At 41.3% G+C, this 26352-nt stretch overlaps 1 protein-coding gene across 3 annotated transcripts in view; it reads right to left on the reverse strand.

Moving 5' to 3' along the window:
• BLTP3B (bridge-like lipid transfer protein family member 3B) overlaps nt 1-26352 on the reverse strand; it is a 98295-nt gene that overhangs the window by 5097 nt on the left and 66846 nt on the right. For all 3 annotated transcript variants that reach the window (XM_060195596.1, XM_060195597.1, XM_060195598.1), the window contains exons 8-20: nt 26164-26344; nt 25594-25677; nt 23037-23219; nt 22559-22677; nt 21186-21327; nt 14953-15146; nt 12211-13700; nt 11762-11880; nt 7124-7266; nt 5991-6141; nt 3101-3354; nt 2126-2234; nt 1211-1404 (exon numbers count right to left, since the gene is read on the reverse strand). In XM_060195596.1, coding sequence (XP_060051579.1) covers nt 1211-1404; nt 2126-2234; nt 3101-3354; nt 5991-6141; nt 7124-7266; nt 11762-11880; nt 12211-13700; nt 14953-15146; nt 21186-21327; nt 22559-22677; nt 23037-23219; nt 25594-25677; nt 26164-26344 — 3363 coding nt within the window. The remainder of the gene's footprint in view (nt 1-1210; nt 1405-2125; nt 2235-3100; nt 3355-5990; nt 6142-7123; nt 7267-11761; nt 11881-12210; nt 13701-14952; nt 15147-21185; nt 21328-22558; nt 22678-23036; nt 23220-25593; nt 25678-26163; nt 26345-26352) is intronic.

Here is a 26352-nt window from a genome sequence, read left to right on the forward strand (position 1 = left end):
TGCAGACCTGCTTCACCACCTGTGAAGCGACCTCCCTGCAGGTGGGGAGCCGGGGGCTGAAACCGGGATCCTTAAGCTGGTCCTTGTGCTTTGTACCACATGCGCTTAAACCTGCTGGGCTACCGTCCGACCCCTCTGCTTAACCTGTTTATTTATAATAATAAAAAGCCAAGAAGCAACTCAAACGTTAAGAAGAAAGTGATAAACAACACTGTGCCCATTTCCCTATAACTTTACCGTGAAACGTGAGCAGCCAGAAAGACAGCTCAATAGACAGGACACATGTCTTGCCATGTATCGGGCCCCGTTTTGAATTCTGCCATGGCGGCATGTGAGCTGACAGAGCAGCAGACTATTGCTGTGCTGTCTTTCCCACTCTTTCTTCGTTTGTCTCTGTCACTGTAACTAAATGTAAAGGTAGCATGGAGTGACACACCATGTTGGAAGTGTGCCTTGGCTCCACAGGACAAATAAACCAACATGCAGTGTATGTACTGCTATGGAAGTGGGGCACTACAGAAATGATGGAGTGATGCTGTACACAGTATATCTCCGTCTCCTTGTGTCTCTCTAGCTAAAAGGGAAAAAATGACTAAAGGTAGCAATGGAGTTGTGCAAGCTTAAAGTCCCAGAGATAACCCTGGTGGCCAAAAGAAGAAAATGTACTAGAAGAAGAATTGTTTAGACAATTCTAAGAGCCCCAAGGGAAAAATTCTTTGCCAAGTTGGGGCCTTGGCCATGTGTGGCTTTCCCACTTCAGTCTGGTATATCCATCTAGTCAGGAACAGACAGAAAGATGAGAGACCAGGATACCTGAGCCTCCCCGTGCAGTGACTCCTCTCCTGTGATACGGTGACTGGGCCCTGTGCTGTGTATGCCAAAGCACACACCCACCAGGCGAGCCGTCTGAGTGCCGAGAGAAAAATGTTGTTTCGTTTACTTTATTTTTGATTATCTTTATTTATTGCACAGAGACGGGGAAAAAAATCAAGAGTGAAGAGGGAGAGAGAGAGGGAAAGAGACAGAGAGATGCCTGAAATCCTGCCTCACCACTCGAGAAGCTTCCCCACTGCAGCTGGAGACCAGCGGCTTGAACCCAGGTCCTTGCACATGGTGACATGTGCACTCGACCAGGTACGCCACAGCCCGGCCCCCAAGTGTTTACTTTAAGTGTTGACACTGAATGAGAATGAACCAGACTTGTCATTACCTGTTCCCTGGTGAAGCCAAAGGAGCATTCAGGGACGTTAACTGTCTGAGAAGGCCAAGGAGCCTCTGGACTCGTCTGGGTGGCCTGAGTGACACTGGGTGGGTCCTTCAGATGACACTTTCCACTGGTGAGCAGTACCGAGTCAGTCTGGACACTCTCTTTCAGATCATGTCCAGTGTTAAGCACCTGAGAATCTGCTCAAAAAATGAGATGCTGAGATAATACTTAAGCGCAACTGTGAAAAACTACTTTATAAAACAAATAGAACTGTTAACATGGAGACATTATTATCAAGCAGAGAAACAAGGAAGAACAGTTTCCGCTGTGCAAGGAGTGAAGTCTAAAGCCTAAGTGGCCAGTGAGAGGTGGCACCAGGTCACCCCAGAGAGAGCCTCTGCCTGGCCTCACGGTCACCCGCAACCCACCTACCCTGGCTCAGTCCTTAGCTCCAAGGAGGGTGGCCTTGGCTCTGAGCAGGCCTGCCACATGCCTCACTTCGCAGGGCCTGGCATGAGCCCTGCCTGGGGCTGAGGGTCGGGGGCTGAAGCAGAAACAGGAAGGCTCAGACTAGGGTACTTGTGAGGGTCACGCAGGCACCGCACCTGCTAAGCTACCTATCCCCACACCTGGCACCTTTAGGCCAGAGGAAAAGCCAAGGAGTGTGCTCAGTCCTTGCAGGTAGCAAGGATGCAACAGGGCTACAAGAAAAGGAGACTTCTCAGGTCACTAGAGATGGACCTACCCACGACCCAGCAATTTCCCTCCTGGGGATTCACCCAGAGGAAACAGGAAGAGATCTGTGGGCACCTATACTCATAGCAGCACAACTCGGAGTTGCCAGAACCTAGAAGCAGCCCAGATGTCCTTTCACTTATCTCCAGTACATGCTCATTTAAAATCGCCTTTTATATCTACCTCTGATATGAAATGAGCCGTCATCACTTCTCTCTACCACAAGGTGGTCAATATGAACTGTTACTGGAGCTGGCTCAAGAGATACCGTACTTCCGCGAGGACTGTCATCCTACAGGAAAGAGAAGCACGTCAGCATTTTGTTACTAAAGTAAATGGCAAGCTTTAAATAACCATATATTTAATAAGAACTGTTTCTGGTCACTAGTGTGTAAGTGTTTGCTACCAGGCCTTTGCTGGGTGACAGCTCCCTCTGAACTCTTTTTTTGTTTTCTCCTCAGACACAAGGTAAGAGAGAGGCAGAGATAAAACACAGGCAGGGGAGACAGCACAGCACCACACTACAGCTTATGAAACTCTCTTTTCCATGGTTCTCCCATGTGGTGACCAGGAGCTCAAACCTGGGTCTAGTATGCCCTCTACTGGGTCAGCTATTTCCCAGTCCCAGTCAGATATATATATATATATATATTTTTATATATATATATATATATATATATATATATATATATATATATTCTTTCTAAAAAAATTTTTTTCTTTATTATTGGATAGAGACAGAGAAAAATTGAGAGGGGAGGGCGAGGTGGAGAGGGAAAGAGACAGACACACAAATGCAGCTCTGCTTAACCACACATGAGGCTTCCTCCCTGCAAGTGGAGAGCAGGGGCGTGAACCCGGGTCCTTGCGCACTGTAATATGAGTGCTTAGCCAGGTATGCTACTGCCTGGCCCCAGTCAGTAATATTTTCAAAGAATGAGAAATATATCTTCACCTGCTTTAACTGATAAGTGAAAAGGCTGCCCATTCTGATATCTTCCCATTTCTGAGAATGCTCTTCATTGTTACCGTAAAGCCCAGCACCTTTCTTTTAATTCTGATAGAGTGTATATCACACAAGGTACATTTGTAGGCATGAATCTAAGTTCAGGAAAGCAAAAACATTTATAACACTAAAAGAAAAAATATTTAACATACTCTTAAATTTATTTTTGTGTTAGAAACTTGTATTTTCATTGGCATCACTGCTGCAACTGTTTCATCTTCCAAAAAATGTTGAATATTCATAAGAGAAGATGTAAAAAACTCAGTGCTAAAGTTTTCTATGTGGCATTGCAGAAATCCATTTTTTTCTGCAAGCAGAGAGTGTATTACAGCACCAGGCCCACTTTCAAATCTCAGTGTGATCTCAGGAGAGGATTTGGAATGGATTACAGCTTTATGAACCGAACCTATGGAAAAAGATACAAATTATTAACTTTGTAGCACTATTTAAAATGTCATTCCTGAGAGGGGAGATAGCATAATTGTGCAGACTCTCATGCCTGAGGCTGCAAAGTCCCAAGTTCAATCCCCAGTATCACCATAAGGCAGAGCTAAGCAGTGCTCTGGTTAATAAATTAAAATAAGAAAGAAAGAAAGAAAGAAAGAAAGAAAGAAAGAAAGAAAGAAAGAAAGAAAGAAAGAAAGAAAGAAAGGAAAAGAAAAGAGAGAGGGAGGGAAGAAGGAAGGAAGGAAGGAAGGAAGGGAGGAAGGAAGGAAGAGAATTGAAACTTCTAGAATACCTAATGTTTACTCAAAAGGGGGAGGAAGGGAATTGAAACTTCTAGAATTCCTAATGTTTACTCAAAAGGGGGAGGGATCTGGGAAGATAGTCTAAGGACTTATGCAACAGGTTCTAGAGGTCCCAAGGCTCAATTGTTGGAACTCAGACCAGAGAATAAAACAACAGAAAGTTGTAGCCAGGCAAGACAGTTCACTTAGGAAGGTGCACGCCACGCCACCCAGGTTCAAGCAGGACCCCCTCCACCTGAGGGAGATTCAGTACTCTGGTGTCTTTCTTTCTCTTCACGTTTCTCGTTCTATCTGAAAATGTCATCCCTGATTGGTGAAGACTCTTGAGGGGTAAGGGAGGAGGGAGAAAGGGAAGAAGGGAAGACAGGAGGGAGGGATGGAGAAAGAGAGGGAAGAGAAGGAGGAAGGGGTCTCAGATGTGGGTCCTTGAGATGGTAAAGTGTAGACTTTACTGAATGAGCCACCTCCTGGCCCCTGAACTCTGCCATTTTAAATCCTTAGAATAACAACTCCGATAAAATCATTTATTCAAAAGAAAACCATGCCTGTTAACTTCCTATACATTTGAAAAAAGATTATGGTTTAATGTGGTTTCCTTTTTTTGCCTCAAGGGTTATTGCTGGGGCTTTGTGCCTGCTCTATGAATTTACTGCTCCTGGAGGCCATTTTCCCCTTTTGTTGCCCTTGTTTTTGTTGTTGTTATTGATGTCGTTGTTGTTGGATAGGACAGAGAGAAATTGAGAGAGATGGGGAAGACAGAGAGGGAGGGAGAAAGACAGACACCTGCAAGCCTGCTTCACCACCTGTGAAGCGACCCCCCTACAGGTGGGGAGCCGGGGGCTTGAACCCAGATCCTTACGCTGATACTTGCACTTTGCACCACCTGTGCTCAACCTGCTGCGCCATTTTCCAGCCCCCTGTGGATTCCTCTTTATACATAGTATGTGTTTTGAAATATGTATAACAACCCTTTATGTTCAAATCAAAGTGCTGATCTTAGAATGGAGAACCAAGAGCATGGAATACATGATTTGTCCAAGTATAAGATACTAAACTGGGGCCAGGTGGTGGTGCACCTAGCTAAGCACACACATTACAGTGCGCAAGGACCTGGGTTCAAAACCCTGGTCCCCACCTGCAAGGGGAAAGCTTCATGAGTGGTGAAGCAGGTCTGCAGGTGTCTCTCTCTCTCTCTCCCTCTCTATCTCTCCCTCCCCTCTCAATTTCTCTCTGCCTCTATCCAATAATAAATAAATAATAATAATAAAAAGATACCATACAAGACTCAGGAAATGCTTGTTTATAGGCAAGATAGCAGAATTAAGAAACTGACATTTATTCTAGCATGGAATTAAATATACCCTTCTTGGATTCACTCAAGATGAAACTTAACAAGAGCAGAAGCAAAAAGAACTGATAGCAACCTGGGAGTTAGTATCATTGATAAAGTACTAAACTGTTAAGTATGAGGCCTCGAGTTCAAGTCCCAATATGGCATGAGCCAGAGAGATGCTCCAGCTTGCTTACTCCCCCCACTCCTTCTCATAAATATATATATTTAATATTTATTTATTTATTCCCTTTTGTTGCCCTTGTTTTATATTGTTGTAGCCATTATTGTTGCTGTTACTGATGTCATCGTTGTGGATAGGACAGAGAGAAATGGAGAGAGGAGGGGAAGACAGAGAGGGGAAGAGAAAGACAGACACCTGCTGACCTGCTTCACCGCCTGTGAAGCAACTCTCCTGCTGGTGGGGAGCCAGGAGGCTCGAATTGGGATCCTTGCGCTGGTCCTTGTGCTTTGCGCCACATGCGCTTAACCTGCTGAGCTACCGCCCGACTCCCAAATAATTTTTAAAAAGGAATTGAGAGAGTATATCTTCAATAGATTATATTTCTAATAACCTAATCAAATTCCTTTATGGAAATCAGGTCACCAGAAAGAACAACTAGCTTGCATTAACTACAAATAAGTGGAATTTCCTTGAAGTGAACTATGTCAAGAAAAGGAGTTCTGGGTCATATGCACAGAGAATGAAACCGATTAAAATCAGATTATGGGGCCAGGCAGTGGCACACCTGGTTGAGTGCACATATTACAATGCACAAGGACCCAGTCCCCACCTGCAGGGGGAAAGCTTTGTAAGTGGTGAAGCAGAGCTGCAGGTGTCTCTCAGTCTTTCTCCCTCTCTATCTTCCTCTTCCTTCTTGATTTCTGACTGTCTCTACCCAATAAACAAAGATAATAAAAATGTTTTAAAAACAGAAATCATATTACATATTACAGGCTCACCTACTGGACGGTTAGAAAGATAATGCCGGAGGCTGACATTGCCTAGCTGGTCAGGCGTCACTTGGTCCACCTGAAGGCAGATTTCTGTATCTTCCCCTCGAAGGTCGATTTCCCCACTGATACCAGTGATTTTAAATACCACCACAGACATCTGGCAATAAGCACATAAATAATATTAGTATATCATATCATTCAAATACTTCAACTTCAACCAAAAAAACTATTTATTGTCACACAGATTATATGAAATTCCATATAAAATGACTTTCACTGGAAGCTGAATGTATTTTTAAGTAGTTCATAAGAATATGTCACTTAGTCGGCTTAACATAATGACATGATTCTTCTGCAGACTGCCATTCTTACCATCAAATTTATAGAAGATGCATTTAAATGAATCCAAAGGGTGAAAACATAAAAGATTGAAAAAGTAACTTCCTCTCTTCAAAATGAATAAAACACATTTGCAAAAGTAAAATTTAGAAAAAATCAATTCAGGAAGAAGGATGGAACAATTTTCAAGAGTAGAAAAATCATCGGCAACACGCCCGCCTTTCCTTTGGGAGATTCTGGGTTTGAGCCCTGGTACAACATGAGGAATGCAGAAAGAACTCCATAAATGATACAGTGGCACTTTGAGCGTACTCTGTCTCTCTCTCATTCTAAAAAGAGTTAGTCCAGGAGTAGACTCAGTGTGAATGTGCATATATATGACCCTGGATTGACCTTTAGCATCGCATTAAAAAAAAAAAAAGTTAAATACCAAGCAGTGGCACACTTGATTGAGCTCACATGTTACCATGTGCAAGGACTCAGGTTCAAGTCCTTTGTCCCCACTTGCAGGGGGAAATCTACACAAGTAATGAAATAGTGCTGGAGGGTCTTCCCCCTTCCCTCAATTTCTCTGAGCTCATCAGCAAAAGGAAAAAGAAAATGGCTTCCAGGAGTGGTGGATTCATCCTGCAGGCACTGAGCCCCAGAGATAACAGTAATGTCAAATAAAATAAAATAAAATAAAATAAGGGAGAATGAAGCATCATCTCTGTCAGTTAACTTCAAATATTAATGGCTTGAATTATGTACACACTGAATATGAGTAAGTGTTAGTGGCATTTCTCTGGACAGATCATTACCATCTCTTCATGATTTTCTTGAGTAGCCTCTGAAGTTGTACTGATGGCATCTGGGGAAGTTTCCCCATAATTCTGTAGGTTTGCACCGGTGTTTGCATTCTCTGCTGGGCTCTGATAACTGATTGTTGAGTTTTTTTTAACACCTGAAAGAATACGAAAGTAAACTAATATAAATTAATCAAGCAATAAAAAAGCAAACAAATAAAAAGCAATTTTCTCCATGATTCAACAGTGTGGTAGTCCTTCAACTCTCAAACCTAGCCTTATTTAAAGATATTAAATACAAGGGCCAGGTGGTGGCTTATAGGTAGAGTTCACATGTGACCAAGTGTAAGAACCCAGGTGAAGGCCCATTCCCCACCTGAAGAAGGGAAGAAGCTTCACAAGAAATGGAGCATAAAAAAGAAAAAGAAAAAAATGGCTACTGGGAATGGTGGAGCTCTACAGGCATCAAGTCCCAATGATAAAACAGGAGGCAAACACACACACACACACTCTCTCTGTCATACACTCTCTCACACACATAAATAATTTTTTTAAATTGTGGCTGGTTACTAAACAATCAGAAGTAATTTCCTACAATAAAAAGTTAGGAATTCTAAAGCCCTATATGTATAATTGGTTTGTCAAAAAAGTTGTGACATGGGAGTCGGGCGGTAACACAGTGGGTTAAGCGCAGGTGGCGCAAAGCTCAAGGACCAGTGTTCGAGCCTCCAGGCTCCCCACCTGCACGTGTCTGTCTCTCCCCCTCTGTCTTCCCCTCCTCTCTCCATTTCTCTCTGTCCTATTCAACAATGACGACATCAATAACAACAATAACTAATTGTTGTAATAACTACAACAATAAAACAACGAAGGCAACAAAAGGGAATAAAATAAATATTTTTAAAAAGTTGTGACTTTTTTCTGTTTTATAAACGTCTTTTATTATTTTTTTCCATTACATTCAATATAACAGAGAGAAACTGAGGGGATGGGGGGACAGAGAGGGAGAAAGAGAGACGCCTACAGACCTGCTTCACCACTCCTGAAGCTTTCCCCCTACAGGTGGGGAGGGGAGCTTGAACCTGAGTCCTTATGTGGGTCCTTTCGCACAGAGGTTATTTATTTTTATAAAGAACAAAGATCACTGATACATTGCCCATTTTGTTTGATAACCTTTTGCCAAAGTGAGCCTCATAATTCCTCGCTCATAGAAGGTCCTGTCTCTACAGGTGGAAAAACTGAGCAAGGTGCTGATTTACAGCCTCGCCGAGCTGAACTACTCCACACAGGAGTTTTGAGGAGAGTGAAACAAGTGGAAGTCTGACTGCTCAAGGTCTGGTGAGTACACTGGGTGTGGCAATATGGCCCATCCGGTAGTTTCTGACAGGTGATTAGACACATGTGGTCTTGTGCTGTCATGATGGAACACGAGTCCAGACAAACGAGTTCTGAATGTTTCTGGTGGATTTGTTTGAGCCGTCCAGCTGCCGACTGTACACATGAAAACTGACTTTCTGGTTCCATGGCAGGAGGTCTAAAATCACAGCACCTTTAAAATTCCACACACTGAGCACAGCCTCCCTCTGGTGAATGTCTGCTTTCCATGCTGTCTGAGGTGAATCATCACATAGGGACTAAGCCCGATTGCATGCCACACTGCTGTGAACAATCACTTCTCATCACCAGGCATCAGTCAAAAAAGGATCGTTTTCCTCACAATTGACGAGCATATCACAGATGTTTTATACATGCCATTAATGAACTTGAGTTCCTGAGGAACCGAAGTATCAAGCTTGTTATGTCTCCCAGCCTCTTCAGGTGGTTGGAGGCTTGAGTGACAACTGTTCATGTCATGTAACCTGGGCCTAACTCCATCAATGACTTTGTTGTCATCAACCTCGGCGGCCTCCCTGATTGAGGAGTGTCATAGATCAAAGTCACCAGCACAGAATTTCATGAGCCATCAATCACTAGCACTGGCGTTCCTGTAGAGCACTGCCACGTCAAACTCTAAGCAACTTTTCACAAACTTCACACATGTTCTTCCATTTACAGAAGTAAAACAGTAAAATAAGGCGAAATTGCAGTTTGGTCTTCCACCTTCAACTTGTAAAATCTCCAAAACTCAACCAAATTGCTCAATTTTATTTATTTTTCAATGAAGCTAGAATTGTCATCTGTCAAATGACACAGCAATAACATGGGTATAAATAACTCTAGTACTGCCAAAAATGGAATAGTGTCATCTGTTGCTAAAACATCTGTTAAAAATAACAAAGTGAAAAATAAATAAATAACAAAGTCATCTCCTTCACCTCAATTTGGATGGAGCTTGAAGGAATTGTGTTGAGATAAGTCAAAAAAGAGAAGGATGAAAACTGGAAACTCACTTATAGCAGAACTTAGGAAATAAGAACAGAAAGAGAAAACAGAAAATTAAACTTGAACTGGGTTTGGGGTATTATACCAAAGGACACTGGAGAAGGAAGGGGCTGGTGGGGCTTTGGGGCCCTGGTGCACAATGGTGGATGAGACCTAGGCTGGGCGTGAGAGTGGTTTGCAAACACCCACCTGTCACAGGGAAATGGAGACTGCAATTATGTGTCGACAGCGGTACTAAACCACTAATGCTGTTTATGTAAAACATTAATTCCCCAATAACGAAACTAAAACAAAAAAACATTAATGCCTTAATAAAATAACCAAAAGAAAAGCATAGCAGCAAAAGTTGAAGGTAGTTACTTCTAGAGTGTAGAATGGCATCAGAGAGAGAAAGCAAATCGGTGTGAAAGTGATACTTTCAGTTTTTACCCTGGATATTTTCATACTTTATTTTTAACAGCAAGAGAGTTTTCATAGAGGGCCAGGTGGTGGCGCACCTGGTTGAGCGCACACATTCTAGTGCTCAAGAACCTAGGTTCAAGCCCCTGGTGCCCAGCTGCAGGGGAGAACCTTCACAAGTGGTGCAGCAGGGCTGTAGGTGTCTCTCTGTCTCTCTCCCTCTTAATCTCCCTTCCCCTCTCAACTTCCTTCTATCTCTATCCAAAAGTAAATAAGTAAATATAAAAAATGATTTTAAAAAGAGAGTATTCATATATGTCTTGAATATTAAAACAATAAAAAGTGCTTTTCTAATGAAAATCAATTCATCTGATATAAACATTACAATTTAGGAAAATTAGGAATGAATAGCTGCACTTCATTTATTTGCTATAAAAATCAATTTTGTTTTATTTTTCAAAGTTCTGAAAATGGTTTACTGCTGAATCTTCTCTATGACAGTAATTAGAAATACAAAGAGAAATTGGTGAACAATGACACGGACTACAGCATTTTTATAACAAAATGATAATCCAATATCAAGAAAGTAACTGATGGTGAAGATATGTACATCGTAAGACAGTTCAATGACTACTGTGACCAAGACTTAAGCCCTGGTCCCACATGGAGGTGTGGCAGCAACAGGAGATTCAGTGCTGGGAGACTAGGCAGTGGTGCACCTAGTTGAGCCCACACACTACTATGAGTGAGGACCAGGATTCAAACCCTGCTCTCCACCTGCAAGGGGGGGATTTCACAAGCAGTGGAGCAGGGCTACAAGTGTCTCTCTCTTTTTTTTTTCTCACCCTCTTGCCTCTAAAATTCTCTCTATCAAAATAAAAGGAAGAAAAAAAAAGGATTTTGTGCCATAGTATTCCTATCCCCTCCCCCATTTGCCTCATCTATCTAAATGAAAACGCAGCCCTGGATTGGTGAAATAAAGTCATGTGTGTTGGGTGTCAGCCATAAAAAGAAAGGTGTGGGGGAGTTGGGCGGTAGCGCAGCAATTAAGCGCAGGCGGTGCAAAGCCTAAGGACTGGCTTAAGGATCCCGGTTCAAGCCCCTGGCTCCCCACCTGCAGGGGAGTCGCTTCACAAGTGGTGAAGCAGGTCTGCAGGTGTCTGTCTTTCTCTCCCCCTCTGTCTTCCCCATCTCTCTCCATTTCTCTCTGTCCTATCCAACAACGACAACATCAATAGCTATAACAATAAAACAACAAGGGCAACAAAAGGAAATAAATAAATAAAGAGAAAAAGTAGTGAAAAAGAAAGAAAGGTATATTTGGCTACAGAAACTATGGTACAACCATTAGATATTTAGGCAACACTCTTACAATTGTGTGTGCCTACAGTACAAAGAGAATAGGCCTTTTGGGGGAGGACTGTGATTTTTTTTTGTTTTTGTTTTTGCGCCTCCAGGGTTATTACTGGGGCTCAGTGCCTGCACGATGAATCCACTGCTCCTGGAGGCCATTTTTCTCCTTTTGTTGCCCTTGTTGTCTATCACTGTTGTGGTTATTATTGTTGTTGTTGTTATTGTCGTTGTTGGATAGGACAGAGAGAAATGGAGAGAGAAAGGGGAGATGGGGGGGGGAGATAGACACCTGCAGACCTGCTTCACCACTTGTAAAGCGACCCCCCTGCAGGTGGGGGGAACTGGGGGCTTGAACCGGATCCCTATGCCGGTCCTTGTGCTTTGTGCCACCTGCACTTAACCCGCTGCACTACCACCCAGCCCCCTAGGACTGTAATTATTAAATGTAATCTAGATACCTAAATGACACTTCTAAGATTTATAGAGGTAGAATATCAATTCTTAACTGAATTGGTTTACCTCTTTCCAAAGACATGTGACTATCACTTCCGTCACTTTCCAACAACTGCTCTTCCAGTACCATGCTGTCAAGTGAAACGGTGTCCAGTGAGATTTGTGAAGAGCTCCTTTTCATGCTTCTAAAGGAAACAGAGAGTGGAGGCAGGTTGGGTGGGCAGCCTTCCTTAGGCTTTCCACTGCTAACAAAAAATTATTAGAAAATCATTACATATGGGGGGAAATCTTTCTGAAATTGCTTATAGCAAAATAAATATGTTTTAACATCTACAAGTCTTTTAACTACATGTTGCAAGTTGAAGGTGTTCTCATATTAAAAAACCTACTCTTGCAGGTGTTAATTGTAATAATGCATATTTTGTAAGCAGCTTTGCCCCAAGAAAAAACATGCCCACACAGCACAACAAACAACAACAAAAAGAACCCAAACTCCAACAACAGTATGTTGTTACCTTAAAGATGACTGTGACTTAAGTGTTTTAACTGTGGGTGCTTCTTTATTGATATCCAGGTTCTCAGAAAGTGAAGCTGTGTCTGAAAGCAAATCTTCAGCCTTGAAGATTGACTCTGTGTTTTCACTTCCTGTTCTAGTTAGCTTATTTGGATGTACACTTTGGTTACCATTACCAGATGCCTGTATACTCGAATCTTGCCTGTGCCTTAAGACATCATTTGAATCTGCATAAGATGAGTCCCGTCTGGTACTTGTTTCTGATCCAACTTCCCCGGAACTACTTTTGCAAACCACTCCACCACTTTCATCTTCACTTATTTTTCCTAAATGTTTATCTGATAGATAATCCAGAAAAGAAACACCTTTCTGCAGATTTGTATCACTAGCTGATTTAAAAAGCAAAGGATCCTTCAAAGAGGCATGGCTTAGGTCAACACTCATAGACCTGTTGTCTGACATATGACTGACAGTTACATGCCTACTCTGAGGCACACCACTGACTTGCTTCCTTTTTGAAGACAAAAGTTCTCCATTTTCTGTAGGCAAACAGTCATGAACAGCCGGACTCGTACTTTGACAAAAAGAAGACCTGAGCCCATTTGCTTGGTCCACTGGGTGTAGCAAAAGAGCCACTTCTGCACTTTTAAGTAAAATCCCAATGCAGATTGACATCTGGCTAGCAGGGCTACCAGTCACAGCTTCTACATCTTTCCTTAAGTTTTCTGAAAGCAGAATAAGTGAATCATGGAGAAACAGCAGTAGCAGATACTGGTAGTGGTTGACTTGCATACTGACATGTTTATGAACATGAACCAGGACATGAATGTCTGCATCTGGGGCGGAAGAGGACTGCCTTAAACGATTGCCAGAAGGTTTCTGACTACCATTTGTCAAGGGTTCCGACTCCGTACTGTAATACTCCTTTAAGAGCTTTTTCCGCTTCAGTCGGCCAGTCAGATCACTGGAGTCACTTTGTGACGTATTTAGAGACACTTGGTTGCAGGTGTGCAGCTCTTTTTGTGACACTGCGTACCTTGCTGGTTGACAAATCCAGATGGAAAGAGGGAAAGAGTCCACAAAACTTACTGGTCGTCCTTTCCCACTTTTCGTACCTTCATAATCTACCCAAAACTGAGAAAAGTGCACAGCCCAGACATCAGTGGCAGCAGAAGTTTTAAGGGTGTGTTTATTCAATTTGGGAGCAATATTCCCTTTATAAACGTCATGCATTTTGGTATCCTGTTCATGAGCATGTCTCTGGAAGATAGGATGCAAGAGATCAAAACTATTACAAGATTTGGGGAACCTGGTGTATGTTTTACTGAAAAAATCACAGTCTTTAAAGTCTTGAAACAGAGCTTCTAGATCAGAATGCCGACAGTTCGGACAGTGCCTCGTGTTTGTGGCAATCATCTCAGAACTCTGAATAGAAACTGCATGTGGTTGATCTTTATGACACTCAGACTTCATTTCAGAAGGAATGACAAACTAGAAGAGAAAGAAGCACTAAGATTAATTTAAAAATCTATATGTGTTGAAGATAAAATACCAAGCATATGATCCAGGATCAGGGATTCTTTTTGGCAACCCCTACCCAAAGTACTACTACTACTATTCAGACATAATCCTGTCCTCCTCACAAATCTTTTCATTCTATCCAGCTAAAGACCTAAATGACTAACCACAAGAAATAAACTTTCTAAACAAACGCAATGGATTACATATATAGTGGTGGTATATATTTGTTTATAATATATCACAAAACTGGATTAAATCAATATTAATAATTCTTGACTTGGGCCCTGAATACATAAGAAAGTGCCACGTTTGGAAAAGGGAGTATTTGTGATAGGCCATGTGAGATATAACTGACTGGATGAGGGCCAACTACATAGATCACCTGGATAATGCACTGTTTTGCCTAGTGCGTGACCCAGGTTTGACCCCAGCCCCCAACTCACTAGAGGAGGCTTTTTCCTTGCAACAAATAAGCAGGAAAAAAAGCAAAATAAAAAGAAGGCAAATGGTCAGATTGCTCTCTCAGTACAGCACATGCCTTATCATGTGTGATGCCCCAGCTTCAAACACTGGTACTGTGAGGATGGTCACTGGTGGAGCAGTGCTGTGGTACCATCCCGTTTCTCAATTAACAAGATGTATAATCCATGCTGGGAATGCATACAGCACGAGGACCTAGCAACAGTAACAACAACAAAAAGGTAGAGAGGACAAGGACAAAAACTGTCTCTTTTTCCATTTGCCTCCAGGGTTACAGCTGGGGCTCAGTGCCTGCACTATGAACCCACTGCTCCTGAAGCCTTTTAATTAATTAATTAATTAATTAATTTTTTGGATAGGACAGAGAGAAACAGAGAGAAGGGGGAGATAGAGAGAGAGACAGAAAGAGAGACACCTGCAGCCCTGCTTCACCGCTTGTAAAGTGACCCCCTGCAGGTGGGAAGCTGGGGGCTCCAACCAGGATCCTTGAGCACCCAGGTCCTTGCGCTTTGAACTATGTGCGCTTAACCTGGTGCACCACTGCCTGGCCCACCAAAAACAGTCTCTTAACACTCCTATTGAAAATCAAAATTAAAATTGAAGATTTAAAATAAAATTCAATATTGCGACAAGGCTTGATCTGTATTTGAGCATTCCTCTTAGAAACCAGAAATTACAATAACTAAGTGTCCCTCTTTAGAATGGGTTTGTTGGCTTTCACAGCCACCTGTTTATAGGGTACCTTTAGCATTAGGCCGTCTACTCGAATATCAACATGTTCATCAGATTTTGAACTGTCATTCAACTTGTATACAGCCATAAACTGATTAAGACTCTGTTTTAGGTCCAACAGAAATTGATTTAACCACAGAATACTTCTCTCATCCACAGTAAACTGTAGTGCATTCAGCTGGCTATAAAGGTTGGGAGATGGAACTGTGAAGAAAACAATATAAAACCATTTTAAAATCTGACCTAAAAACAGAAAGGTCATTTTAAACAAGTCTTATTCTTTATTAAGAAAAAAAGGTTTGAGATTGGTGTATAGCACCAAAGTAAAAGATTCTGGGTTGGGGGAAGGGTTTGGGTCCTGGAACAGGATAGCAGAGGAGGACCTCAGTGGGGAATTAGAGTGATATGTGCAAAACTGGGAAATGTTACACATGTGCCAACTACTGCATTTTACTGCTGACTGTAAACCATTAACCTCCCCCCACAAAGAAAAAAAAAGGTTTGAGATACTATTTACTATTTTTTGAGATACAATTAAAGTATGGATGAAAGAAAAGACATTTAAAAGGCGAAAGATTTGTATGATCTGAAGAGAAACCAGAGTATAAAAGAAAGAAAAGACATTTAAATAGGCCAAAAAAAAAATCTCAGGCAGGTGTAGACAGCATAAGGGTTATGCAAAGAGACTCTCATGCCTGCAATCCAAAAATCCCAGGTTCATCCCCTGCACCACCATAAACCAGAGCTGGGCAGTGCTCTGGGGTGCAAAAATTCCCTTTGTTTCACTAACTAAAAAATAAACACCTCGGTCGGAAAGTTGAAGTTATAGTTCTAAACAATATATTTTTAAGGATTTTTACTACATGAATCTAAACTCATTAAAATGAGAAAAACAACTTAAATGACCAAGTTTTTACAAAAATGGCAAGCTAAGAACATCTCCTTAAGAGAGGGATCACGCACCCCTTAAACATAAGCCAATAAAAATGGTTGGTGAAAGTAAAACACAAGCATTTCTTGAATAACCAAGTGAACACACTATGCAGAACATTCAGACTACATTAAAAGGGAAAAAATACAGAGTAGGATGCTAGCAGAAAGAATTATAATGATGGTTTGAATGGTTTCTATTTTTAGTCCTAGCTTTCAATGATTCCTTTACTTTATTTCAGCAAAGATTCATTTAAGGCCAGCTTCGTTTTGAAGTTTTCATTTTCACTAAATATAAAAACAAATAAGTAGATGAGTATGTAGTAGTAGGGACAGAGTGGGAGAACGCACAGTGAAACCTGGAATGGGCATAACAAGGGCCTCAAAGCAAAGGACTCTGGGGAAGGAGGGGGAGGGGGAGAGATGAAGAGAACTGTGGGGGCTGGTGCATAATGAAACAGTACTCATGTGTCAATGATTAAAACTGTAAAGCCTTAGGCCCCTCATAAAAAATAGAAAATATAAATATAAATAAATAAGTAGGTTGGAGAGATGGCACAGTGGCTAGAGTACAGGACCTGTGAGCATGGGGTCCTGAGCTCAATCCCCGGTACTGTGTATGCCAGAGTAATCCTTTGGTGTTTCCTCTGCCCCTCATTAATAAGCAAACAAACATTAGAAAAGCTCATCAAACAAACAAACAAAAATAAATGAATAGAGCATGGGTTCTTTGCTGTGTTCTCTCATGTGGCAAACAGTGCACTCTACCCAAGCCCCAGCATATGCTTAGTTTAGATGTACACGCAGACGCTGCCAGAGAGCTGTAAAGATCTCAAAGGCAAAGAGACACAAACATCACCTGGAGTTTTAGGTGCCTCACAAGATTTAGACAGCAAAGACAACTGCAGAAAATGATAGGAAAATGGAGAAAGGGGCAAATGGTTATAAGCATAAATGTCCAGGACCACTACTGCACCTTGAAATAAGTTGTTTTTTTTTAAGTTCATAATCCCCTGCCAAGCAAGTAACAGGGATTGTAATTCCTTTGGAAAATGTTAACAGAACTGAGAGAATATTCTGGCCTTTAGGTTCATGATTAGTCAACAATTTGTTCTGCTTTATATACTAACTCTTTCACAGACACCAAGTTGCAGATGCTGCTATGACACCAACCTGACTTCCCTGGGCAGACGCCCTCACCCATGTGTCCTGGAACCCCCCCTTCCCTCCCCAGATCCCTGCCCCACTAGGGACAGACAGACACAGGCTGGGGTTGTGGATCCACCTGCCAACACCCACGTCCAGCGGAGAAGCACTTACAGAAGCCAGACTTCCCACTTTCTGCATCCCAGAACACTGGGTCTATGCTCCCAGAAGCATAAATAGGAAAGCTATTGGGGAGGGGATGGGATACGGAGGTCTGGTAGTGGGAATTGTGTGGAACTGTATCCCTCTTGTCATATGGCCTTGTCAATATTCCATTCCATAAATAAAAATTAAAAGAAATAAAGAAAGAGAAAGAAAGAAGGAAGGAAAGAAAGAAAAAGTAAAGTCAGAAATCTTGCCACTAGGGAATCAGCTACCGAGGACACTGGGACTCACCCGAGTCTCAGGTTTGTCTCTCTCTCTGCCTTATGTGAAACTCTCTCATATGTAGCAAATACAGATAGATCATTTCAAATTTATTTAGTTATGCGAGAGCAGTAGATAAGCAGAATATCACTAGTCAGAGCCCGAGGCTTGGAAATGCAGCGCTGTTGAGGCGACAGGAGCTCGCTGGACTGCGCGTGAGCCGCTCCACCACGTGCGCGACCAGTTCAGGCCCAGCCCCAGCACACCGAGGAAGCTTTGGTGCTGTGTCTTTTTCCTTCTCTCTCAGGCTTTGTGCGGAGGAGGGGCAGAGAGAGATTGGAAACAATGCTGTTCTCTAAAAATTAATCTTTAAAAAAAAAAAAACCTAAAAACAATGAAAATCAGCAATCTTTAAAAACTCAGAAGTTTGGGAAGTTCACTTTCATTCTGAAGAAAAGTAGTTATTTGAATAATGCATTAATTACTAAGGAAAACAATTATGGGGGGCAGGCAGAGGCATACCCAGTTGAGCACACAACTTGTTGCCATGTGCAAGGACCCAGGTTCAAGCCTCTGTGGCACTTCATGAGCAGTGTTGCAGGTGTCTGTGTTTCTTTCTCTCTCTCTCTGTCTCCCCTTCTCACAATTTTTCTCCGCCTATCAAATCAGATAAACAAATTTTAAAAAAGTTTTAAAATAAAATAATTTGTTAAAAACAAGAGAAAAAGAAAAGCAGTTATGGGTAAGGGAAGCGCTAGAAAAAGTGGTATTATCCAGTCCTGGGTAAACGCCTAGGACTCCTGGGGAGGCTCATAGGACAGGTCTGGAGGGGCTAGTGGAGAGCATTTAGAAGCCCACGCGGGAGAATTTCAGCTCTGCCATCTGACTCTCTGGAAGGTGTCAAGCAACCTGCCTTAGATCTTTCATCATTGTAGTCAGGAATGCAGAGGAAATGAGAAATACATAAAAGACGACTAGAGGGGGTCAGGCGGTAGCGCAGCGGGTTAAGCACACGTGGCACAAAGTGCAAGAACCAGTGTGAGGATCCCGGTTCGTGCCTCTGGCTCCCCACCACAGGCGGTGAAGCAGGTCTGCAGGTGACTGTCTTCCTCTCCTCTCTCCATTTCTCTCTGTCCTATCCAACAATGACGACATCAACAACAACAACAACAATAAAAAGACAAGAGTAACAAAAGGGAAAATAAATAAAAAATAAATTAAAAAAAAATTTTTTAAAGACCACTGGAAACCATGAAGATGGTGCAGATGAAATCCCCAATATCTGACCCAAAAGAACAATAAAGCAATAAAGTAGTTTGAACTTGTGTTTCCAGCTAACTGCCAGGATACTTTTTTTTCTTAAATAGAGGCATAATCATAAAAAATTCCCATTGAAACTAAAACCTTTCTTAAGGCAATATTAAACAAATAGGCGGAGCCGGGTAGTGGTGCACTTGGTTGAGTGCACATGTTACAGTGTACAAGGGCCGGGGTTCAAGCCCCCAGTCCCCACCAAAAAGGAAAAGCTTTGCAAGTGGTGAAGCAGGGCTGCAGGTGTCTCTCTACCCCTTCCCTCTTGATTTCTGGCTGTCTCTATCCAATAAATAAATAAAATAAAATAAACAAGATCTTTAAAAAAAAAGGCAAAATGTGCTAACATATTATGGAGTACAGCTTTTTAACATCTGATTTTTCTTCCAATAATATTTACTTTATTCTTTTTAATGCTTTGTATTATCTTTATTTATTTATTGGACAGAGACATCCAGAGAGGGAAGGGGGTGATAGACATCTACAACACTGCTTCATCACTCACAAAGCTTTCCCACTGCAGGTGAGGAGCAGGGGCTCAAACTCAGGTCCTTTCACATTATAACATGTGCACTCAACCAGGTACACCACCACCCAGCCCCAAATACTTTTTAAAAAAATATTTTTATATTTATTTACTTATTTCCCCTTTTGTTGCCCTTGTTGCTTTTTATTGTTGTTGTAGTTATTATTGTTGTCACTGATGTAGTCTGTTAGATAGGACAGAGAGAAATGAAGAGAGAAGGGGAAGACAGAGAGGGGGAGAGAAAGACAGACACCTGCAGACCTGCTTCACCGCCTGTGAAGTGACTCCCCTGCAGGTGGGGAGCAGGGGGCTCGAACCGGGATCCTTATGCAGGTCCTTGCACTTTGCGCCAAGTGCGCTTAACCCACTGTGCTACCGCCTGACTCCCCCAAATATTTTTTCTTAACTACATTTTCAACTAAAGAAGTGAAAAAGTACCATATAAACAAAGATAAAATGTAAGTTGAGGGAGTCGGGCTGTAGTGCAGCGGGCTAAGCGCAGGTGGCACAAAGCACAAGGACCGGCATAAGGATCCCGGTTCAAACCCCGACTCCCCACCTGCAGGGGAGTCGCTTCACAGGCGGTGAAGCAGGTCTGCAGGTGTCTATCTTTCTCTCCTCCTCTCTGTCTTCCCCTCTCTCTCTCTATTTCTCTCTGTCCTATCCAACAACAACAATAATAACTACTACAATAAACAAGGGCAACAAAAGGGAAAAAATCAATTTAAATATAAAAAAAAATGTAAGCTGAATAGATCCTAGATGAACTAAAACATTAACATGAGTTTTCTAAGATTCAAAAGTCACAAAGGCCAAGCCCCTGGCTCCTCACCTGCAGGGGAGTTGCTTCACAGGTGGTGAAGCAGGTCTGCAGGTGTCTAGCTTTCTCTCCGCCTCTTTGTCTTCCCCTCCTCTCTCCATTTCTCTCTGTCCTATCCAACAACAAATAACATCAACAACAATAATAATGACCACAACAAGACTATAACAAGGGCAACAAGAGGGGGAAAAAAAGGCCTCCAGGAGCAGTGGATTCCTGGTTCAGGCACTGACTCCCAGCAATAACCCTGGAGGCAAAAAAAAAGCCACAAAGGCATCATTTCAACTTTAAGGAGCTATAGTCACTTACAAATAACAAATTTAGGGGGCCCGGTGGTGGCACACCTGATTAAGCGCTCACATCACAAATAACAAATTTAAATAATTCAACATTTCTAATTAAAAGCACATACCAACAGCTATCCAAAATATATACCTGAACATTAAAAAAGATTACTTAGAATAGCTAAAAGATGGGAGTCGGGCGGTAGTGCAGTGGGTTAAGCGCAGGTGGCGCAATTGCAAGGACCTGCAAAAGGATCCCGGTTCGAGCCCCCGGCTCCCCACCTGCAGGGGTGTCACTTCACAGGCAGTGAAGCAGGTCTGCAGGTGTCTATCTTTCTCTCCCCTTCTCTGTCTTCCCCTCCTCTCTCCATTTCTCTCTGTCCTATCCAACAACAATAAAAAACAAATTTTTTTTAAAAGAATAGCTAAAGGATAACATGACTATTCATATTTAAATGAAATGTACAATAGTTTTACTAAAGGAAAATAATGATATGGCATTACAAATAGTCTTTCATTCACTTTTCCATCTAACATACAGGTACTCAGTACAAAATGGAGTTAGAACTCAGGAATGAAAAAAAGTATGAGTGTTGCATAACTCTCAATGTTACAAATCCTACTGAAGAAAAAGAACATGTGAACAAACAGTCTGAGAAAGTGTCATAGAGTTACACACTAATAAGCACAGTGACTGCATGAGTAAAGACCCATGAACGTTTTTTGTACTTATAAAATTCAAAATCTAAGCAAGAAAATACAACTTCCCATGTAATACAAAATAAGCTATAAATCCTTACTTGGAAAATCTTTTCCGTCTGGATAATAATATTCTGTGAACTCTATATAGATGGCTGACATTTCTTGTGGAAGATATAGTGATTTTTTATTGCAACAAATCATGCTTTGGGGGGAAGAACGACATTGCTCTGCTGTAGAAACCTAGAAGAATAATTTCAGTAACACTGAATAAAAATAAATAAATAAAAGGCCCTTTCTAAGGAACTTATACAACAGAATATCACTTCAAACTGTTAAACTACTGATAATAGCTTGTCAATAGTTAACTTACAATTCAAATTTAGATATTTAATTTCACAGTCATTTTAAAATGTCAACTATTTAGAATTAATAGTATATTCGCATTCTTACCAATTATAAAATAAACTTTATAAAGTACCCTTGACAAGCTTAATTTTTTTTTCCTTTTTAAACTAGAGCCCTGCTCAGCTCTGGTTTCTGGTGGTGCTGGGGATTGAACCTGGGACCATGGAGCTTCAGGCATGAAAGTCATTTTGCATAACCAGTATGCTATCTCTCCATCCCTCACAAACCTACTGCTCTGACTTTTAAATTAACAAACTGAATATTTCTATAAAACAAATATATAGCATAGCCAGAGCACTGATCAAAGTACTCAAGACCAGAATGCTTTCCCAGTATTTTATAATAATTCTCTACCGTATTTCCTTGTCAGTGTGAAAAATAATACAGCTATATCCAAAGCTTCATTTTTTGGGGGAAATATGTGTTGTACTCAATAGAGGTGATGAATGCTCAACAATGTGCATACACCCAAAGCCAGTGAATTGTACACTCAGTGGTTTTTAGGGGGACTTGCGGAGGCTGGCTATGGAGTAGCAGCAGCCGCGTTTTGCTCTGCCCCTCAGGTCGGAAATGGCAATGAAAATCACCTGAAAGCAAAATAGGACCAGGATCTCCTCAAAAACTCACCAAGCCACAAGTGAGTAAAAACACGTGTGGCTCGTGGGCAGAAAGGGGCTGAGGGAATGATTGCTGGAACTAAAAGGCCATACTCAAGAACAGCTGGGCAGTGCTTTAGCCTTTTTTTCTTCTGTAGCCTTCCCCTCTCTTTCATTAAAAAATAAGTAAGTAGGGACTGGGTGGTGGCAAGGACCTGGGTTCAATCCCCAGGGGAAGCTTCACAAGCAGTGAGTCAGTGAATCTCTCTTCCTTATGCTTTTATCCTCAGTTTAGCTAATTCTGAGTAACAATATTAACAAAAACTGAGGAAATGACAGCTTGTCTAATTTAGCCATTTCACAAAAATGGTGAAGATGTTTTAAACTTAATGGATGACTTTATAAGAGATGTTTGCAGAAGATACCAAAGGTGTTCACAGAGGATTTAATTTAAAAAAAGTGAAACATACCTGATATATATTGAAATCTGCGAGTCTGACCACAACAGAACTGGACATTAACTTGGCCTTTGATTGTTGAGATAATACTGAAGGTGTCCTAGAAGTCCCTTTCAGAACTGAATCCTTCTCTATGGGAAACAAAAACCTTTTAATCCACTGCAAAATTATATTTAACAGACTTTGTTCCCCCATGAAGACAACTACTAGAAATATAGACAGACTTTAATTTCTTAAGCAAGATGTAAAACACTTGATATGCACAGACTGATGAGTTACTTCTTGTTAAACAGAGATCTTGTAGGCATTGCAGAGCCTTAAGTATTCTACCTGGATAGTACTCTCCTGGTCACATTAATATAAGAGAAGCTGATGTCCACATGCATAGACATTCGTTAACGATACCATGTGATCACATACAAGCACACCTGCATGAATTGCATACACAGTCCATGTGAGGGAATGCCACAATGCTGCATGAGTCAAATACCTGTTTGTGTGTGCTGGGGAGAAGCGTGAGCTGGGGACTTAGGAGGCGAGCCTACATTATGGTCCTTTACCGCCTGCTTCAGCATCTCAACGTTGCATTCAAATTCATGTAACAACTCACTGGCCCATCCATTCTTTGTTTTGGTTGCATCACTAAAATACATCCAATGATTACAACTATCTCCTAGAAAAGAAATAACAGACATTTTACTGGAGGAGGACAATTTTCCTTTATTTTATTATAGCACTGCTTCTAGGGAGAGACTTGTCCACTTTTCACAGGGGTTAAGCTTCTAGTGGCTGCATAGTCTTCACCTGTTAGAAGTTCAAGTTCCTGCTCCCCACCTGCCGGGAGTACACTTTAAGAGCTGGGAAACAAGTACTGCAGGTGTCTCACTGTATCTCTCCCTCTCTAGTTATCCTCCCCTCTCAATTTCTGTCTGTTTTATCAAATAAAAGAAAAAAAGGTGGGGGGGGTGGATACGAGCAGTGGATTCACCATGCAAGCACCAAGCCCCAGGGATAACCCTCCTGGAAATAAAAAAAAAAGTGGAGGGAAGGGAGTGGGGTGATGGCACACCTGGTAGAGTGCACACACTGCAGTGCACAAGGATGCAGGTTCAAGCCCCTGCTCCCCCCCTACAGAGAGGAAGTTTCATGAGTGGTTAACCAGTGCTACAGGTCTCCTTCTCACTTTCCCTCTAACTCTTCCTTCTCTTTCAACTTTTCGCTGCCTCTATCCAAAATAAAGTAAAAATTGTAAAACATAATAAAATAAAATAAATACTAAGGCAGGGTAGACAGCATAATGTAATACAAAGAGACTCTCATACCTGAGGCTAGAGAGTCTCAGGTTCAAGCCACCGCACCAACATAAGCCAGAGCTGAGGAATGCTCTGGGAAACAATACAAAATAAAATAATAATAATAATAAATAATTATTAAAAGAACAGCAGCAGTATTGCTAGTTAACCTCACTGTATGCTCAAATGCCTAGTATACCTAATTCCCAAAAAATACCATTACAGAAAAGGTCACTTCATCATTTTGTTGTAAAAACAACAAAAACTGGGGGTTGGGCAGTAGACAGACAGACAGAGAGAGAGAGAGCAGGGGAGAGGAGAGGAGAGAGAGAGATGGGAGAGGGGGAAAAGAGAGGGAGAAAGAGGGAGACCTACAACACTGCTTCACCATTTGTAAAGCTTCCTTTCTGCAGGGCGGGAAGGTGAGGCGGGAGGTTGTACCTAGATCCTTGGGGGAGGTAATGAGCACTTAAACTAACCAGGTCCACCACTCCCCTACCTTGAGGAAAATAATTTTATGAAAGTTATATTTTTTATGAGACAGTGTCAGGAGAAAAATCACAATAGTTGTGATATCTCCTTAAAATAAAAAAAATTAAGTAACATTTGGATGCAAAGAAATTCTGCCAGTATTTTCCTTTAAGTATTTGATAGTTACTTTCTTTTTCTTTTTTTCTTTCCTTCTTTCTTTCTTTTTTAATTTCTTTATTGGGGAATTAATGCCTTACATTCGACAGTAAATACAATTCTCTTTACATGCATGACATTTCCTAGTTTTCCATATAACAATACAACCCCTACTAGGTCCTCTGTCATCCTTCTTGGACTGTATTCTCCCCCCACAACCCCCCCCCCCCCGAGTCTTTTACTTTGGTGCAACATGCCAACTCCAGTTCAGGTTCTACTTGTGTTTTCTCTTCTGATCTTGTTTTTCAACCTCTGCCTGAGAGGGAGATCATCCCATATCAATCCTACTGTTTCTGACTTATTTCACTTAACATGAATTTTTCAAGGCCCATCCAGGATCGGCTGAAAATGGTGAAGTCACCATTTTTAATAGATGAGTAGTATTCCACTATGTATATATACCACAACTTGCTCAGTCACTCATCTGTTATTGGACACCTGGGTTACTTCCAGGTTTTGGCTATTACAAATTGTGCTGCTAAGAACATATGTGTACACAGATCTTTTTGGATGGGTGTGTTGAGTTCCTTAGGATCTATCCCCAGGAGAGGAATTGTAGGATCATAGGGTAGGTCCATTTCTAGCCGTCTCAGAGTTCTCCAGACTGTTCTCCACAGAGGTTGGACCCATTGACATTCCCACCAGCAGTGCAGGAGGGTTCCTTTGACCCCACACCCTCTACAGCATTTGCTGCTGTTACTTTCTCTGATATATGACATTTTCACAGGAGTAAAGTGGTATCTCATTGTTGTCTTTATTTGCATTTCTCTGACAATCAAAGACTTGGAGTATTTTTTCATGTGTTTCTTGCCTTTTGGATCTCTTCTGTGGTGAATATCCTGTCCATGTCCTCTCCCCATTTTGGGGTGGGATTATTTGGTTGTTGTTGAGTTTGGCAAGCTCTTCATATATTTTTGCTTATTAGCCTTTTGTCTGAAGCATGTAAAGATCTTTTCCCATTTGTAAATCAATATTAAATCAATAATGAAAATTAATTAAAGAAAACAATAAAGTTATCTATATAATTTTAGAGCAAGATTTTTACCCCTGGAAAAGATTTACACATACCTGCTTTGTGATAAGGATAATAGTCGACAGTGAGCTGGGTAAAGGACAGTTGCATAGCCCCTCCAGTAATGCGTCTACTTGACTCTGGGAAACCACCAAGTTGGAATCAGATAAAGAAGACAGAAACAGTGAACAAGTATCAGGAAGAGTTAATTTTCATACACAACTCCAAGTAGGGCAAATAAAAATTAAAAAACCACAGAACCATGTTGAGTGAGAACATCATTGAATTATTACTGAATTAAGTACAGGCTAAATTTTTATTTACAACTAATTTTACAATTACGAAAAAAGTTAATTCAAAAGCAAATATAATGTGCAAGGATGTCACTTGTGTCAGCTTTGATATCTGTAAAACTCTCATTCTGTTGGCTGCACTGATAGTTAACAGTTCACTGTCTTACCAAATACTACACCTAGAGCAAAGATCTCACACAAATACAATGCCTGAACCTTTGCCTATCTGTTTCTCTTATGATGAGTTTCGTAAGTCACATCACAGATAGAGAATAATCCAGTATTAGAATATCTTAAAAAATCAAGTAGTTTTAAATAAGCAGTTTTGATTACCTTTTTCTTTAGTATGAATATCATCACATATGTGTAGATCTAGGTGAGAAATTACTAAGTGATGGGAGGTTTCTTTAACATCATAGTCATTGAACACTTTCACAATTGCATCATTCACATCAGGAGCATTTGAACTCTGTGGTGTCTTCACTTGTTGGGTAGATGGGGTTACCATACAGCTCTAAGAGA

Source organism: Erinaceus europaeus, chromosome 7 (genome assembly GCF_950295315.1).
Source record: "Erinaceus europaeus chromosome 7, mEriEur2.1, whole genome shotgun sequence".
In the NCBI taxonomy this organism is placed as follows: domain Eukaryota; kingdom Metazoa; phylum Chordata; class Mammalia; order Eulipotyphla; family Erinaceidae; genus Erinaceus; species Erinaceus europaeus.